This window comes from Ochotona princeps, chromosome 15 (assembly GCF_030435755.1).
Source record: "Ochotona princeps isolate mOchPri1 chromosome 15, mOchPri1.hap1, whole genome shotgun sequence".
In the NCBI taxonomy this organism is placed as follows: domain Eukaryota; kingdom Metazoa; phylum Chordata; class Mammalia; order Lagomorpha; family Ochotonidae; genus Ochotona; species Ochotona princeps.
Genome location: NC_080846.1, coordinates 25,970,898 through 25,990,848, shown reverse-complemented (window position 1 = coordinate 25,990,848; position 19,951 = coordinate 25,970,898). Strand labels below are relative to the sequence as shown.

The 19,951-nt window shown below is 36.1% G+C and overlaps 1 protein-coding gene across 8 annotated transcripts in view; it reads right to left on the bottom strand.

Moving 5' to 3' along the window:
• CNOT2 (CCR4-NOT transcription complex subunit 2) overlaps positions 1 to 19,951 on the bottom strand; it is a 98,696-nt gene that overhangs the window by 45,433 nt on the left and 33,312 nt on the right. For 5 of the 8 annotated variants that reach the window (XM_058673613.1, XM_058673618.1, XM_004583023.3 and 2 more), the window contains one exon: positions 725 to 847. The exons of 1 other annotated variant lie outside the window; for it this stretch is intronic. In XM_058673613.1, the coding sequence (XP_058529596.1) occupies positions 725 to 847 (123 nt within the window). Of the gene's footprint in view, positions 1 to 724; positions 848 to 10,727; positions 10,786 to 19,951 lie in introns of all 8 variants that reach the window. 2 more of the 8 variants (XM_058673615.1, XM_058673616.1) reach the window with 1 other exon arrangement.

The following is a 19,951-nucleotide window of genomic DNA, read 5'->3' as shown; positions in this document are numbered from 1 at the left end:
TATATGTACAGGGAAATTAAGAAGAGCAATTTTTGAAGTTTTAAAAGCGGTAAAAAGTTGGGTTCCTACAGAGTATATATGTAACAAGCAGGACAACACTATATAATAAAGCAGTTTAACAGAATTTGAACTGAAATTAATTTCAAAACACTTTGCAAATTAGGTAATTATGATTAGGGTACATTATAAGCCCTTTAATTCAAAATGGAATTATTAACCTGCCAGTTCCAAAGCATTTAAATCACACCTCTGTGTCATCCATTATCTTCTCAATACAATTTTTCAAAAATGTTTCTACAATAGTATCTATATACACTAGAGTTGACAAGAGTAGAGACATTCTCTACCTGTGGTCTAACATAGTCAGAACATGACAGGAGTAAGGATAGTTTTGTTGAAGCTTGTTGCTGTATTTCTAAGTCTGTGAAAATCTGCCTTCTTTATCTGATTGGTGTTAATATAAACAAGTTAGTTCTCATATTAAACAAAAGCCACTGATCATCTAGCAGTCATACTATGTTATTTTTGAGTATTTCCTACCACAGTATTCATCTTATTCCAACTTAACATTCATGTTTCCTGTGAGAACATGAGAACACACTCTTATTTACTTTGTGTCTTCAGGGCCTACTGCTGTGCCTAAAACATAGTTGGTGTGCTGCTTTTCAGGAATCCAAAAACAGACAAAGCTGTTGAGTAAACACAACGTAACTGATTAACTTACATCTTTTTCTGACCGGTGTGGAAACATAGAAGACTGGCTGTAGTACATATTTTCATCATGGTAGTCACTGTCGACCCCCTCTACAAACTTCTTTCTTGAAGCACCAAACATGCTGTTTGTCACCTAGACAAAAATATTACTTTTATTAAGAGTAATATTTTGGAAAATGTCCAGCTTTATCTTATCCTCATGTGGAAAATAAAATGGAGAACTTCTAAGATGCAGATATAAATCAACTAAGGGCTAACGAGACATGTGATAATGTCATAAATCTGACTATAAAAAGACATTTATTTCTAAGCCCTAAGAAAATGAGAATATGAAATCTGTCTTATGCAACAGGATTCTACTTACTTTTAAAGAACTTAAGTCATTTATTCTTGAAAAATGGTAACCACAAAAAGAATTTTCCCACATGCAGATGCCTTTGAATTTAAATGTTCTGAATTTCCACTCGCATCTGCAGCATCAGTGTCCACAATATCACTATGCCTATGTTCTAACGCATCTGTTTTCCAGACTCAACTTACAATCTAAGTTTCCAGCATTTCTTTTAGTATCAGTATTTGTGGCATATTGGAATTTTATCTGAAGCTTTAAGTACCTATTAACATAACAGGATAATTTTTTATTCATCACACTGCTATGACCTTCTCAATTATATAACTGCTAGTTTTTTCCACTTCAGTGTTTTCGATACCCAACACTAGCAAGTTTGAGCTCACACCAAAATAACTACTAAAATCTGCACTAATTCTTCTCAGTTTTCAAGGTGATCTCTATGAAATTTCCAAAACTATGAATTGACAAAGGTTATCTCAGTCAACGTGCCTTCCCCATAAGTATAATTTGAAGTTCAAAATAAACTGAAATAACAGCACTAACAAGAGATCTGTAAAAAAAAATCTGAATCCAAGTGCAAGTTTTCAAAAGCACACATTTGAAGAAATTCAATTTTGACATTCATTACAACTAAGTATTTTCTTAAATTGCAAATAATTCCACAATTTTCCCTATTTTTATTTCAAAAGAAAACACTGGTCACCATAAAAGTAGTAAAGTAATAAAGACTATAAAGGTCAAGTTATATGTATGTACTGTTTAAAACTGCTTTATATCTTAAATTCTCTGCTGAATTTGGAGGAACTCAAATAAAACTTGAGCCCAGTGTGCTAGCCTAGCAGCTAAAGCCCTCGCTTTACTTATGCCAGGATCCCATATGGGCACTGGTCTGTATCCTGGTGGTCCCGGCTTCCCTTCCAGCTGCTGTCTGTGGCCTGGGCTATTAATAACTATATTTGAAATGTATCTATATTTAAAATAAGGAAAGATATTTTAAAGCAGTCTATTAATTATTAGAATATAGGCAGACAATCTTAACCATTCTTTTCCCTAATTCAGTTTTAAGGTATAAGGAATCCCCCTTCCACCTTCACTAAATCTTCTTTGGACATTGAACTCTCTGGGGAATCTCATGAAAGTCACTCCATGATACTGAGTAAAATTTCAGACTAAGATCACATATTCCTATTCAACAACCTAATAAGCAATCCACAATAGGAATTTAAAAAGTTTTCTTGGATGTGCTTATATTTTCAGAAAAGAACATAGGTTTTCTTTAGGAAAAAAAAAGCACTTCATAGTTTACAAACAAAACTTTACATAAACGGGACTAAAAGCTTATTTGTCAAAAGTTAAGGGTACATTTAATTCTCCTTTTAGGGGCCCGGCACCGTGGCCTAGCGGCTAAAGTCCTCGCCTTGAACGCCCCGGGATCCCATATGGGCGCCAGTTCTAATCCCGGCAGCTCCACTTCCCATCCAGCTCCCTGCTTGTGGCCTGGGAAAGCAGTTGGGGACGGCCCAATGCATTGGGACACTGCACCTGCGTGTGGGAGACCTGGAAGAGGTTCGAGGTTCCTGGTTCCCGGCTTCGGATCGGCCGCTGCGGCTCACTTGGGGAGTGAATCATCAGACGGAGGATCTTCCTCTCTGTCTCTCTTCCTCTCTGTATATCTGACTTTGTAATAAACTGAATAAATCTTTAAAAAAAATTTTCCTTTTAGGACCATTAAGCTCTAAATCTAAGAAAGTACAGGCATGAAAAAATGGCACAGAAAGTGCCTATAATTCAATAGCATTTCAGGTGAACACCAGGGTATCTCTAACTACACTGATTCACATAAGTGAACTCAAATGAATGTAAAGTGAACTCTGCTTTTGATAATGTTTGCATAACACTTTTCATAAAAAGTGATTATAGACTCCCAAATTAAAAAGCTGAAGTTAGAGACTAACAATTCTACAGAATGCTTCTGGCAAAGGAAAATACAAACTTGCTACTTTTCTATCAATATCAGATGTTTTTCAAGACTCACTGTGTGTTGATGGGGAAGAGAGTAAACACACATAATTTCATTTCTGCTTCGTGTTTTTAACACAGAAGTTACAGATGATTAGTATCCTCATTATTTTCATTTAAGTTTTGATGATGATTATTATTACTTAAGTAAAAATGGTTAGCTTTAATACTTTGCTTCCTAAATTAAGTCGCAGTATAGGGATGGGTGTTAGAACAATACAGAAAGTTCTGAACCATGATAAAATAGGGGAGTGGGGATGGGGAGGAGACAATAGTTTTTTCATAAGGAGTATGGAGGCATTTTAGAATGCCAGAAGAGGGTGAAAGGGAGAAGAAATCAAGCAGAGAAGTAAAGGAACCAACCAAGTGAGAGCAATCATGTTCCTAAAACAGCAAATAATCAATAGTGTTGAATTAAACAACTAGAATTTAGAAGTGAATGGTAGGAATTTAGATCAGATAGCAGCAGAGGCCACATCACCAAGGGCTTTGGGTTTTATTCTGTTAGATGGGAAATCAAGAGAGAGTTTGAGCGTAGTTTAAGAATGACATACTTTGGATTATGTTTTTAATTTTTTTTTTTACAAATATTTTAAAATTTACTTGAAATGCAGTCAGACAGCTATCTTCCACTCTGCTTCAATCCCAAAAAACTCACAACAACCAGAAGCTAGTAACTCAATCAAGGTCTGCTACATTGGTATCAAAAACTCCACTATTTGACTTGAGCCATCACCTCTCCTCCTGGTGGTGAAACGGTAGGAAGCTGGAATCAGGACTTACTGCACAAATCCCAACATCTTAACAGCTACACCCAAATTGCTAATTTGTAATTTTTAAAAATGATTCTGGTTAGTTTATGAAGACTGGTCTGGGGAGAGGATAAAAAGGCAAGACAGGAAAATCAGGTAGGGGACCAGCAGGATAGATGGCAGTGGTTAGGATTACGCCAGTCGCAGCAGAGGTAGTAAGAAGCATTAAAAGATACAGAGCTGATAAGAGAGAAAAGCTAGAAAGATGACAAGGGATGTAAAACTCTCATTTCCCTCTCAGAAGAGAATAAAGTCAGACATCTGAAATCTATTTAGAGGATAATCAAAATTATTAGTTATATACCATGTACCTATGGAAAATCGTAATGAAATTTATTTTTGGTACAAAAAATTTTGAAACCCATACAGACTTCATACTATACTTCCTAAACAAACTTTTTGAAGACATCCTGTATATTAAAATCATTTTTTAAATTACATAATTTTTACATTAAATATAAAATGTCAGAATCTTTGGTATGTATGATTTTCCCTTTTCTCAAAAAAGCATGCAAGGGTTTTCAGCCACTTTAACTTGCCAGTTTCTCTCAAACACATTACAAAAGAAGCAAAACTGATGATTTTACAAAGAATGTAATATAATAAATACATGTACCAATTGTTTCTTAAACTTTCTTGAACACAGATGTATCTAAAGAACTTAATGACATTTTGTTTTTCTTTTGATTTTACAGAACTAAGCAGCATACTCTAAAACAGCACACAGAGAAGTCAGTTCAGTCTTCTCTATCAAACTGATGGCTCAAAAAGAACTGGTCTCAGAAAGTAGTACAGAAAGTTTAGCTGGAATGCAGAATGTAAAAACCAAGCTGGCTGGCTTTTTCCCAAGATACGCTCCTTTTGTTATTTAGTTTGGACAAATTATGAATTCCTAAGGTATGACATTCTTAATATTTAAATATAGAATTTCAAAGCCGAACATAGTCAATCAGAGTAATTACAGAAAAGAATTTTCAAAAAACCCCAACTTGTGATAATCTAACCAATAATTACAGAGAGGCCTGGCCAAGCTGTCCCTGATGCAGGTAGGATGAATGGCAATCAGGGAAAAAAAGAAGCAAGAGGTAAAAACTGGAGCTTCTGAAAGGAAAATAAAATTAGGACAGAAAAATAAGGAATGGGTGAAAAATAGATTCAGACCATGCACAAACCAAGTAGGATATTTAATCTTACACAAATATCCACCAGCCAGGATTCTGGTGAGGAAGTTACACTGAAATCTTTTTAACACGCTGGCCAATGCTAGGCCAAGCATAGAATCCTATTTCCAGGGAACAGAGGCACTTCCTGTAGCATAACAGTCCTTCATGACAGCAGACAAAACCATGTTAATCTCAAAATCTATCTCCAGTCTGAAACTCAAAGTTCTATCAGCAGATTTTAATATGCTGCCAGATATGTGTCTACCTGAGCTAAACTAAGAAATATTCAAAATGAATCTGTTGAGTTACTTTCTCCTATTTCGTTCTCTGCATCCATGACTGATCCTTCTTTCACATCTATCTGCTTTTTGCTATTGTATTCTCAATTTAATTTATTGTAAACTTCAAACAATTTTTGAATCCTCTTACCTGGTCTCCTTTCACAAACACTGCTGAGGCCTTCCTACATGAATTATGCCAAAGACTACGCTAATGAAAACACAACCTGAATAATAACAGCTCCAATCCTGAAGCTTACAGTTAAGGTAGGAGACAAACCTGTAAATAATCTCAACATGAAAATCTGCAGAGGTGCTTTGAGAATATAAGTAAGGGAACATCCAACTTTGTGAGGAAAAAATTGAAAGATTATATTGCAAAAGTAGGAAAAAAAAAGGTGTGGGGTGGTGGTAAAGAAAGCAAACATTGCCATAACAGACAGCGTAAGTGAGAGAAAGTCCTGGAAACAATTTCCCTATGGCCAACACAGGGGGATCTGGCAGCACCTGGAAGGCAGGACCTTCAGTACCAGGTCAGGAAGGCAAGAACAGAGTCAGGAAGACCAGGTTATTACAATCTAGGTGATAGGATCTGGTGTGGTAGCCTAGCTGCTAAAGTCCTCACCTTGCATGTGCCAGGATCCCATATGGACAAAGATTCTAATACTGACAGCCCCGACTCCCATCCAGCTGTCTGCCTGTGGCCTAGAAAAGCAGTGGAGGACGGCCCAAAACCTGGGGACCCTGCACCTGCGTGGGCTTTTAGCTTTTGGCTCTTGGCTTCACATCGGCTCAGCTCCTGCTGCTGTGGCTACTTGGGGAATGAATCAACGGACTGAAGATCTTCCTGTCTCTCCTCTCTGTATATCGGACTTTCCAATAAAAATAAATAATAAATCTTTAAATTTAAAAAAAAACCTAGGTGATAAACTAAGTCAGACTTACTTCAACCAACAGTATTATGTGTCCATGCTACTAATCACACACACTACCCTGACTCTGCAATTCTGCTTTCACACCTCCAGCAAACATCTACACATAGGATACAACTCAAGATTCCTGAGGTCATGATCTCAACAGGATTTCAGATCCCTGGTTCACCTCGGTTACTGGCCTGTTCCTGTCCACAGTCATTCCTGAGAGAAAAACACCATCAGGAACGCCTGCAATCATTGAAGATTAAAACCGAAGCTGATCAAACTAACCCTAAGTATCCACCAAAACTACAAATAGCAACAATGTCTTTCCATCTCTACTACCATTTCCTGGCACAAGCCACTCCAATAAATCTTGAAACATGTTTCTATTAATGTATTCTTACTATCTTCAACAATTCTCCCACATCAAAGTGAATTTTAAAGTAAATATTTCCTATCTTCCTGGACCCACTCTCCAAAATCCCTCGACAGCACTCTCAAATCAGTAAGGTTTACAAGGTCCCACATGGGCTCCCTGACCCCTTGCCACAGGTCCCTGACACCAGTGAACTCTTGCTACAGCTTCAGTTACTCAAACAAAAAGCTCTTTTATTTAACCTCAGGATCACTGAATATAGTGGTAACTACCTCCCATTAGTCTTTGAAACTTTCATACCAATATTCCCATTTTACATAACCATTGAGAATATTTAATCATAACCATAATAAATTACTTTTAGTGGCCACTTACTGTGTGCCAAAAAACAAGCAACATTTCAATGCTTTATTTATTTCTTTGATTATCCAACTTCTCTGGTTAGGGATAGTAAATGCTCTCACCCTAACCAGAGAAGTTGGATAACTTACCCCAAATCATACAGCTGATAAACACAAAGACAGGTTCTGACCAAATCTGTTGGAATCTTCCTTTTTAAACACTAACATATACTCACTCTCAAAATTACAACTTGTTTTTTAATGCGTTTCTTCCTAACCTCTAAAAGAAAGAGAGGAAAAAGAAGAAAAGGTAGTCCTTAAATTTGGCAAACAATCAAACATTTGTATGTGTCCAGCTCACTTTAGCAGAAATGATCTAATTATAAGTGTGTGAGACAAAAGCTGGTATCTACAATAATGGTATTTCAGAAGCTACATTAATTTTACAACAAAATATTTAAAAGAATCGTGTCAATTTAGAAATTATTATCCAAATAAGATTCCAGATGAAATGAAGTAAAAAAAGTTATATGCAGTTTCCATATTCCAAGTGAACATTAGTAACACTTTAACTTCTCAAGAAATTGGAATGATTACACTCAAACTATATTTCATTAGAAAGTCATTAACACAGACAGTGTAGTAGCTTTATGTAGGATACATCTAAAAAGTAGGCTATACCAAGAACAAATTCCTAACAATCTTTTCTTATGAAGTAGCTCTAAATGTAGCAAGTTTTGGTGCTAACACGTTGGAAAATGTCTTATAAAATTATGTAATATTAAAAACTTGTCTCTATTGGCTTTTCACTGCTTCTGAGGCAGATTTTCTAAGCACAGAATCTGCCCTCACTTTGTGTTAGTTAGAATGCAAACTGCAGCAAGCAGATGATACAGTGCTCCAGAGGAAGAAACAAAACTATTCCTTACTGGGCCACTATTTTGGTAATTTGTTCTGAATTCTGAATACAGAGTTTAACCTCTTACTTCCCGTCTATGTTTACTATAATAAACCATTATACATACATGTACAAGTTTTTATAAAAGAGGGGAAAATAATAAAAATCACAGCAAAGTACTATAACACTTAGCTTTAACAAGAGACAGTCAATATTTGACCAATCATGAGGAGCCCTATCTGAGGATAATCTGGTAATTCAGTAATTGCCCTTTGGAAAGAGAACACAAAAGGTCAAATCTCATCAAGAGACTGCCCAAACTCTATGCAACCAAAATCTTCCTATATTTAGTATATTTGATGTAAATACTTGTAATCCAAGCAATTTTAATTTTACCAATAATTTTTGGTAATACTTGGAACTTCGCCAGTATTAGAAATGATTCTAACTTCATTTAATTGTGGGAAAACACGAAAAAAGGAGGAAAAAAACACATAAAACTGGACAAAAAAATGTTCTTTCCTTACATAAGAAACATTACTCGAGGCTAGCACTGTGAAGCAATGGGTTAAGCCACGGTTTGCAACGCCAGAACCCCAGATAGATGCCAGCTGCAGCCCCAGTTTCTCCTATTCCCAACCAGCTCCCTGCTAAGGGCTGAAAAGGCAATGGAAGATGGCCCAAGGGCTGGGGTCCCTCAACCCAAGCGGGAGACCCAAAAGAAGCAACTGGAATTGGCCTGGTCCAGCTCTCACAGCTGTAGTCATTGAACCAGAGGATGGAAGATCCTGCTAGCTCTCTGTAACTTTTTCAAATAAAGCTTTAAAATAACAAGAAAAAAAATCCATATTATTCAGTCTTTTCTAGTTCTATAATTCTGTGGGACTGATAGTTCCAATATGATAAATGTAATAGTTCATTAGTCTTAGGATGAATCCACTTAGGATGAAAGGAAGGATTAAATTTAAATTTATTTTAGATAATAGGTATCTTGGGAAAACCATTTCCAAGATTAACAGAAATATCTGATATATATCTATATATTTTTAAAGGTATATCCAAAATACGCAGGGTTCTCCTTATCTTAGAGAAAAGATGGAAAGAGGTTGTGTGAGTGTGTGAAAGAGAAAAAACCACGCTTTTCCTTATTCAGAAATCATTTACCAGTATCTGGTACTCACATGAACATTCCCTAAAACTATGTTGAGCAACCCTTAGTAAGCACCTCAGATTCCACAAATTCTGTTAGTAGCATTAAGAAAATATCTTTAAGCTTTCCTATATGTTCACTTTTTCTAGACATCACTACATGCTTCAACTTGATTCAACAGGATGGCTTTCCAAAATCGTAAAATTTCCATATCAAAATGCTTTATCCATATTCTAATTTAAACTTCCAACATGTAAAATTTAAAAGACAAGGGCATCACCCTAAAATCAAAACTCATTAATTCCAAGACTGTTAATCAATAGAAACCAAGTATACAATCATAAACCCAATAAGGAACCAAGTATGTTAGTTCCTTTTGGAGAAATTAGAATGAGAACTCATAAAATAGAGCCTAAAAGTAGCCTTAAATATTAAGACATAAAATTATAAAAGACAAGTAGAAGGACACAATATCTAGATTAAGGAGATAAAACAAATCTTCTGACCATAAGCAGAATATTCTAATGAAGACAAATATTTAAAGTAATCTTTGAAAAGAGGAGGGGGAGAATCAGCCCCAAATAAAGTTGAGGTAGGGATTAGGAACATATACTGACCAAAAATTGAATCTATAGTCTCCTTTGCCTTTTATTTCTCAGTAAATTAAAAATTCTACAAGTTGAAACAGGAAAGAGAGGACAAAACTGCTTAGAATTGGTATTTTGAAGATCCATTCTGAGACCTGAAGTCTCAAATACTTGGAAGTTCAGTCTCTTAAAGCTTCACTATTCTCTAAAGAAAGTGTGAAGTTTGGTTTCCAGGGTAGGCATTAGGCATAGGGAATACAGGCATTTGCAGTGCTTACGACACTATACTCCTGATGGGAGTGCCTAGGTTCACGTCCCAGGTGTGTTCTGAGTCCAGCTTTCTGTTGATGCACACCTTGGAAGGCAGTAGGTGATAGCCTAAGTACTGACCCCCATCACCTTGAGTGACACCTGGATTCTGGTTGGCGGCTCCACTCTGGCCCAGCCTCAGCTCTCTTAGCTATTTGGTGTTTGAACAATGAATAAAAGTTCCCTCCCTGTTCTTTACCTTTCAAATACAAATATAAATGCATATTATATATGTGTGCATAAAAATGTGTGTATATGTACATGTGTATATGTATAAACAAGACTCCACAGAAAAAAGATGCTTGAAGTTTTCATTCTTGAAGAGATTAAAACACAGCTAGCTACCTAAAAACCTAAAGTGCAGTCTATTGATTTATGCCTTCCCCCAATGTTTGGCTGAACATGGGTTTTACTGAACATGGGTTTTCTGATCCTGCTATATATGATGGAAAATAGGAAGTTTTAACTAATCTGCTTTGATCTTTAAACAAAAAAACATTTATCACATTAGCTCTCTGTACCCCCAAAATACCTATAATTACACTAATAAGTTAAACATAAAAATTTTTTTTAAAAATCTAACAATTTTCTTTGTATTATATTTAGTTGGCTGAAGTTTGTTCTTGTTTTCTAATTAAAAATTATTTCTTGGAACACTGGATATTTCAATTTAGTAATTCATGAGAAAAACAAAGAAGCTCTGTATTTTTAATTTAACAAAATGATTCACTGGTGTAATGGCCCAATATCCACCCTCAAAATACTGATGACAATATCATTTCACCCCCAGTTTTTCCCACCTTATACTTACCTGTGTAACTTCTTTCAACATTTGCTACTCTGGGAATTGGAAAGCTCAGAGCTGGAGGCTGAAGTGAAGAAGGAAAGGTTGGAGGGTGAGCCATGGCACCAGCCCCGCACTAGGAGCTCCCCTGAGATACTACAGCAGGGTTGACACCATAGCTCTGAAGTTCAAACTCCAGCAAACGATAAGAAAGGAGTCCAACCAGAACATGATAAACGATGGAATTCTTCTGCTCTTTGAAAAATAAGGAAATCATGCTATAAAGATCTGAATGTCCAGTTTCAACATTATGACTCCCTGTTCAATTCTTTTTTTCCCAACCCCAGAATCATTTTTCAGAATGATTCAAAGTATTAATTAAAAAAGAAAAAAAAGGCAGAGCTCTCCATAAATGTGCACACTTTTCCAGAAAATTTAACAAAAAGAGCTTACCTGGCGATCATGGAAATGTGTAAGACAATATGTTTAAACACTCTGCCTATCTAATTTTGTTTTATTCTCTTGCTTTCCCAAGTAGTCAAGATTAAGTCTAAGGCTCTAATATTATGAACAGCATTAAGCAGCAAAACAAAAGCCGAACTACACAGATATATTTAAATCACTAAAAGTGGGCCAGTGAACTTTCAAAAACTAGAAATATCTTTTGGTATAAGTATATTCCTTAAGTGTTTAAAACACAAAGACGCCCTCCAATAGAATAACTTGGAAAATATAGTAGTTAATAATGAGAAAAATTCTGAAAAAACTTTTAAACAAAATATTCTGAATTTAATATTTAATTAAAATGAGACATTCACTTTTATGAAACTGTGAGACCCTGTTTGATAACAGAAAGTGAAACTGATTCAGGGAAAAACAGTCAATTCTCTTACGAAGATAAAAGCAATCTAAAGTTATTTAAGTTGATTCACCACAGTATCTACTTGATGACACAGATATTGAAAGTGACAAGTTATATTTTAAAATATACATGAATAGAAGAATCTTAAATTATATAAAACAAATGAAAGCATTCACTCAGCAAAGGACCACAGGACCTTTAAAATACTTCCAAACATCTTATCTGGCCACATAAATTAATTCAATAAATATTTAGTGCGCCTCTAAAGATACTACACTTCATACTCTTATGTATTTCATGTTCAGAATGAAGGATTTCAGCAATCAAAACAGATTTAAAGACACTGACAAGTCCTCCAAGACCTCAATTTGTATGTTACCTCCAACCTCCTTTGCTGCTGGTCTCGCTTCTCACTGTGTTCAGCAAACTGGCCTCCTTGCATACCCGTCCCCAGAGCTCTGCACTGTGCAGCCTCCAGGAACGCTCCTTCCCTAAAGGATCACTCCTTGGCTACTCAAATTACACCCCTTTTTCCTCAACCCCTTACATTCACTTTGAAGTTTCCTCAGTTCTTCCCAATCTGAGATTTTATCCCAGTCTTCACTGCCTTTCACAGGAATGTTGTGTCAAACTCACTGCAGAATGTTCCAGTTTGGAGTCTGATGTTTTCTACTGACTGGATTAATCTTATGTATTTTTAAATGTGCCCTCCTTGTCACATATGATTTATTAAAAGGTGATGCACACTTTAATCTTGGTTAAAGTGGTTCATCTGTCAGTTTTCTCCACTGAAAACTACTTTCTCCATTAAAATAATAAAAATTTTAGGGAAATTGAGAAATTACAAATATCTGCTTGTCCTCAAATTTTTGCCCACGAATTACAATGTTTTTTGGCATGTATTACACAAATCTATGTAACTTTCAGCTCAGCTGAAAAGATGAATGACCACTATAATTAGGAGCCTATCAGATTCTAGAGACTCTTGACAGAGGGAATTCAAGAGAAATGGCAGGTTTTTTTCTTATGCTGATTAAAGCTATGAGGGCTTTAGGTGTGAACTGTATTGTATTTCCTGATCTGTACTGGTTTGTTTCTGTCCAAACATTGAGGGCTGAGATCAACTCTGCTAATTACGGGTACTGCAAACTATTTCTTATGCAACAGAAAGTATTCAAGCTTTTGTTCAATGTTGACACAAAAATTTTATTCTCTTGATCTTCAATGTTTTCACCCATTTTCTCAAATGAAATTTTTAAAAATTAAATCACAGGAACTCCACATCTACCAAGTAACACTCTCTCCTTTCCCATCTAAAATGACTTAAACATGAACAAATATACTACCAATGGTCTTCAAACACAAGAAAATAACCCCTGAGAAAACAATCACTGGGAGCTCAACAACTGTGCTTGCTCATTGGCAGGGGGACAAGGAGCGACCGTGTGAGGCCCAGTGTGAGGCCCAGTGAGCGCTGTGAACTGGGGAGACGGAGCTGAGTCTGAGCAGTGCAGGGCAGCTGCAGCAAGCAGTCTAGTGCACCCAAAGGGAGCCATCTGCATAGAAAAGCTGTTCTGGAGATGGTCCTTTAGTCTTCAGCTTGGTCCTGGGCATATGTATAAACTACCTGAGGCTGGGAGAAGAATCCTCTGAAAACAAAAGAGGAATAATCCCTAGAACTCACACTGGGATGAGAAGCATTTACATTCCCATTAGTCAGTGAAAAGAAAAAATAAAACAAAGTACAATAAAAATGAAATAATGGAATATCTTGTTACAAGTCACTCAAAAATGCCTCAGTACTTAGGGAGAAATTAACCCAATCTAAATATCATTCTGGTTATGTTTAATTAAAAAAAAAAAAGACTTTTGAAGAAAAAAGAAAAAGGAAGTTTCAAAAGAATATAAGACCTTTCGTTTAATAATAAGAAATCTGCCCTCCCTTTTGTTTCTATTTGCAAGGAAGTAAGGAGGAAGAGAGGAGAGGAAAACAGATACTTCCAATCCTCTAGCATCTGGGGCTGAGCCAAGGCCAAAGTGGAAGACAGGTACTCAGCCCAGTACCTGTGAATGACATGAAGTCAGCCAGGGTGACAGTCCCCTGCAATCAGGAGCAGAACCCGAGCTAGAATCCAGGTACTGTGATTTGGGATCCAACCACTGAGCCAAATGTCCATCCTCATCTGACTTCTAAGTAACTTTCACCTTATATCTAAAGCATCTCAGGAATGCCAACAGACAGAGACAAATACATAACATTCAACAAGACAAAGTTTCTAAGGACTGGCATCCAAGCAAAAATCACAAGTCATGTAAGAAAGCAGTAAAATGAGGGTACTTAAAATTCAAAATGGGATTATAAGTATGAATTTATTTTGAAGCAAAAAGCCTTTTTTTGAACTGAAGTCTGATTCTTTTCATGGTATGCAATTTCCACATATGATAGAATTTATTTGCATCAAAAAATTTCAGGCATCAAAATAGACTTATTTTTCCCCACAAAAAATGTTAAGGACTTCCTCTAAAAAAAAAGATTAATAAATTTTAAAACACTAGTAAAAAATACAAGTACAAAAAAATGAACAGGGCATCAATTTCAAGTGATCATTTAAGATATATGGAAAAAATATGTAAAGAAATAATAGTTAAACATGCTATAAAACTATAAAGACAAGAGGTTCAAAAAATTCGAGACATCAGTCATAAAACATTTGTTTAGATACACTGTAATCAAAATCTGCAAAACAAGTGAAAAATAAAACCCAAATATTGACCAGAGAGGGCCCGGCGGCGTGGCCTAGTGGCTAAAGTCCTCACCTTGAAAGCCCCGGGGTCCCATATGGGTGCCGGTTCTAATCCCGGCAGCTCCACTTCCCATCCAGCTCCCTGCTTGTGGCCTGGGAAAGCAGTCGAGGACAGCCCAAGGACGGCCCAAGTACCCGCGTGGGAGACCAGGAAGAGGTTCCTGGTTCCTGGCTTTGGATCGGCACACACCGGCCCGTTGCGGCTCACTTGGGGAACGAAACATCGATGGAAGATCTTCCTCTCTGTCTCTCCTCCTCTCTGTATATCTGGCTTTCCAATAATAATAAAAAATCTTTAAAAAAAAAAAATATTGACCAGAGAAAAATGCATTACAGCAGACTAAAGGCCAGATTTTTTCACCAGAAATACCTCAGAAGATCAAAGAACACCATGCTTAAAATTCCAAAAGAAAAAAAATTATCGATTTAAAGTACTACATAAAAAAATACATATTTACAAATCAAAGTGAAATACCTTTTTAGCACATATCTACTAGGATTAATCACAGTAAGATCATATTAGAAAAATAAAGTCCTTTAGGTAGAAGAAAAATGATTAACAAAAAACAGAAGGAAAGAAAATGAAAGTAAAGGGAAAAAAGCAAGAGAAAAAAAGAAAAAATAGCAAGAAAAAAAAAACAGAGAGAGAGAAGGCAGGGACAAGATACAAAGAGAAAAGAAAGGATTGGTTGAAAAAGAACCACCAAACCTATTTAATTATGGATGATAATTAAAGGCACAAATAACACCGCTCTTGCCACTATAAATTATAACGAACACTAAGACTTAACAAAGTAAACAGAAAATGTTTCATTTAGGTAGTGAAATTTTAGTTAAGACCTAGAAAATTATCAAGATACCATGTTTTTTAGTAGCAGGGAAAATTATCAAAAACCAAAATGCTGTAAAAAAACAGAGATCCATCCAACCGACAAGCATTTACCAAGTGCATACTACATGACAGGGTCACAGGGGTAGAGAAGAGGGAGAGGTGACTGAGATTACATTTTAGTTTTAAATGCATTGGTGAGTTTGGGAGGGAAAGAGGGAAATTTAGCATGAAAATCAAAGTAAAAGCAAAAATTCAGAAAAGAATGAATTCACACCCTAAATGAGAAATTTTCCCATGGTAGAAAACCTATTTAAAGAGACGTTTTCAAAAAATCAGATAACTGAAATAGCTACAACCAACTGTAATAACCCCTTAGGGCAGTGGGCAAGAAATCATAATGCTCTCCATGCAGACACTAAACAAAAAAAGCTGAAGAACCTGAGAACTTATAAGCCACAGACCAGCATGAATTTACATTACGTGCAAGGAAAACTTCAAGCTAATATTTTAAATAGTTCCAAACTGATAGTGTCTCACGAACCTGACAATAACAAATACAAATTTCCTTGGTAGAAAAAAAAAAGTCTGGCGGCATGGCCTAATGGCTTAAGTCCTTGAACGCCCCGGGATCCCATATGGGAGCCGGTTCTAATCCCGTCCGAACTGCTTCTCATCCAGCTCCCTGCTTGTGGCCTGGGAAAGCAGTTGAGGATGGCCCAAAGCCTTGGGACCCTGCACCTGTGTGGGAGACCTGGAGGAAGTTCCTGGCTCCTGGCTTTGGATCGGCATAGCACCGACCGTTGCGCTCACTTGGGGAATCAACAGACGGAAGATCTTCCTCTCTGTCTCTCCTCCTCTCTGTATATCTGACTTTGTGATAAAATAAAATAAAATCTTTAAAAAAAACAGAAGTCCTGGGTCTGGCGGCGTGGCCTAATGGCTTAAGTCCTCGCCTTCAACGCCCCAGGATCCCATATGGGCGCCGGTTCTAGTCCTGGCAGCTCCACTTCCCATCCAGCTCCCTGCTTGTGGCCTGGGAAAGCAGTCGAGGACAGCCCAGTGCTTTGGGTTCCTGCACCCGCGTGGGAGACCTGGTAGAGGTTCCTGGTTCCCAGGTTCGGATTGGCTTGCACCGGCCCGTTGCGGCTCACTTGGGGAGTGAATCATCGGACGGAAGATCTTCCTCTCTGTCTCTCCTCCTCTGTGTATATTCGACTTTGTAATGAAAATAAATAAATCTTAAAAAAAAAAAAGTCCTGTACTTAGTCTATAAATAATAAATACAGATTTCTAAGAAAGAAAAAAAAATAATACAAACACAAAGCAACAAGGCACCTTAAATGAGAACCAATACAAACAAAATACACTGTGATCTACAATGACTTCAACTAATGAATTTATCACATACTGAACACAAACCTGTACAAAATGGTTAAAGAAATGAAGAGGATATATTAGAATCCAGAATTAAACAAAGCAATAAATGATGCTAAAAATATGTGGCTACAAAAGATGTATGTATGAATATACCTGCTAATAGGTTAAAGTGTATTTTGTTCAAGTTCACAAATCAAATTGGTATAATACTAATCACATTCCCTAACCACAATGAAACTACATGAGAAACCAGAGAAATCTAGTAAGTTTGAAAATTATGAACAAGTAAGATAAAAGAACAGTAAAACGAACTCTATAAAGTAAAAGGAAAGCATTAACCAAGTTAGAAAAATTAGGAAGTTTCAAGATAGGGATTTGTAGTTGATAGGTTTATTTACATGAAAACCCTCCAAAAGCAACAAGAAAATTGGAAGAATAAAAATATTTAGCAATACTGACAGAAAAGTCAATTTTCTCAAATCACTTTTCAGCCAAGTGATTTCAGTAACACAATATTACTTTAAAAATACAACAGCAACCCAAAATTCTGAGGTAGAAATCATACTTAAGATTTACAACTGCATTATATGTGTGTGTGTTTTAGATTTTAAGAGAAAAATGGCCAAGATTTAATGTACTAATTCAAGGACGAGATGAGTATCATATGCTTATTTTTTTCTTTTTCACACACACACACACACACAAAAAAGACCCAGCAGGGTAGCATATTAGCTAAAGTCTTTGCCTTGTATGCCAGTGAACCAGTGGAAGATCTTTCCCTGTCTCTCCTCTTTGTAAATCTGACTTTCCAATAAAAACCAAATAAATCCTAAAAAAAAACAAACAAACAAAAAAAAAAACACTTCCACTCATAAACTTGTGGGGTTTTGTTGTTCTTATTGGGACAGTCTTTTCAAGAATACTCTAAATCTACCACAGAGCAAAAGGCCAAGAAATCAAGACACTGGTTAAAAAACAAGGCTAGCAGGTATGACGCTTTATCACAAAGCTATAGTAGTAACACAAACACACACAAATAAAGAAATGTATAAAACAGTAGAAATAGAGGAAACAAAATCAAACACATAAGCAAACTTGATACACAACACAGACAGTTAAGGAAGGGAAGAAAAAAAATCAATACAAAACGCTAATACAACGAATTGCCTACAGAGAAGAAACTGGACTCCTAATTGACCACACAAACACACAAATTACATCAGACTAAATAATTTTAAAGACTAAAAAATTTTAGAAGACTACATAGGAAAACATCTTTAGTTTTTGTAAGGAAAGATTTTCAAACACAAATCTATGTCACTGTTGACTGGACTCAAAATTTGAACACGAAGCAAAACACATCTGAGTTTTAGAATACCGTTTTGTTCAGCTAATTTGTCTGACTTCATAAAGTTTCTCTTCTGATGTTTCCATGCAGTACTTGTAAATAGGATGGTTTGTTTCCTGGCACTTCCCCTATGTTAGCTCTTCATTCACTTTTCCATGCCTCCTGCACACGTCCCGCTCAATTTCCCGCTGTCCTCAGGGCAGTTTACAGAATGAGGTGAAGAGTATCTGCAGTGACTGCCTGCTGACGACTTGTGATGCTTCTATTCTCACGGCAAGCAAAAAACCACAATGCTCCTACTTCCTGTGTGTGCGCAAAGGTGATGAATGTCTTGTTAGTCCTCACTGTCTTGTATTTTAGAGTGCATGGGAAAACGTCATTAAGTTTTGTTACAAATGTTTTTGTGGAATTTGGTTTTGCTATTTTATTTTTTAGTATGAAAACTTAGGGAATAAACTAAACTGAGTTGCTGTCATCAGAATCTAAATAAGGCCTAAGATTATATTTTAAAAGATAATTTTTCTTCTTTTTTTGCATTTTCTCTGGTTCAGACACACACACACACACACACACACTTCTAACTTTCAATGTAATCCTGAATATATTTCACATACACTGAAGCAAATACTCTAAATGTGAAATATTTCTGAAAGAGAAGCCTAATATTTCATGACAAATTCCTAGCATCTAAATACCCCCAGAAGGCACCAGTGAGCACACAAGGGTGCCACTAGGGAACTGAAATCTTGGAAAACATAACATCACCTGTCAGATCCTATGTACGCTACTAATATAATTGATTTGAACCTAACAGTTTACTTAGTAGAGTTTCTTTGGCCTAGCAGCATTGTGAAAAAAGCTTACCAAGATCCTAAGGTGCCATTATTCAAATGTCTTGGTGAAAACTTGCTTTTTGAAGAACTGTCATTTCATTTGATGTTAGAAGATAAGAAGTATCAAGTAGTAATGAGCTAACCAATTCAGAACTTCAGAATTCATGCAACTTGATTTTCATCTGGTCAGAGATAAAGAGCAGCAATGACTGCCCAAGAATATACTAACTTTGAGTTTTAAATTATTTCAGATACAGAAATAAAATGACTCATAATATGATCGGTTCAAGAACAGTAGCATTACACTAAAAAAATGTAATTGTCGTATCAACCTCATCTTATGATTGAATGCAAGTAAAAGATATAAAAAGAGAAACATTTTCAGCTTTTTTCTACCTCCTTACTTTACTGATGACTAGAGACAACAGATCAGTCATTTGTTTTCAAGAGTTTCAACAGCCAAGAAAACAGAACCAGTTAGTTGTCAGGAATCCAGTTCACTCATTCATCAATTCACTCTTATTCAATCAATTTCAAACAGCAACAATCACTAAAATCTCCACCATTCCCTGAGCATTAGATTTAATCCTAACAAATTTCCAATGGCTTAAATATCCATTCAGGCTTTTCTTTTTTTAACAAAATTTCTGTTACTTTATGAAATTTTTGCGCTCACTGTGTATCCTGAACACATCCCACTGTCATTGATTTTAAGATGCTTTGGTGCTTGGCATCATCACACCTACACATCAGACTATGTTACAACTGCAACTTTAAGACATCATATTCAATATGCACGCAAGCTCCAGAACGATACAGATCCTCAGTAATGTATAAATTTTAACAAAAGGAAGGAGGTAACTTATTACTTACTAATATTTAGATTTTACTATAATATAAAAACTAATTTGTATACAGTACTATATAATACTTTCAATGGAAAGACATCTACATATGTGTTAAATAATCAGGAGCCTTGCGTTTTAAATATTTAGTGTTATGTAGAAATACTTGGCAAATTTTCACACAGGAATTAAGGTGTTTTGGTAGTATTGGGAAGTTATTTCAGGTTTTGTCTTCACTGGAAACTCATTATTTTTCCTATTCAAAATGGTGAGATGTATGACACCACTTTCCAAAAAGCTGACACACACTCCCAAGATGTTTTATGTAGTGAAATACACATATGTCAAAA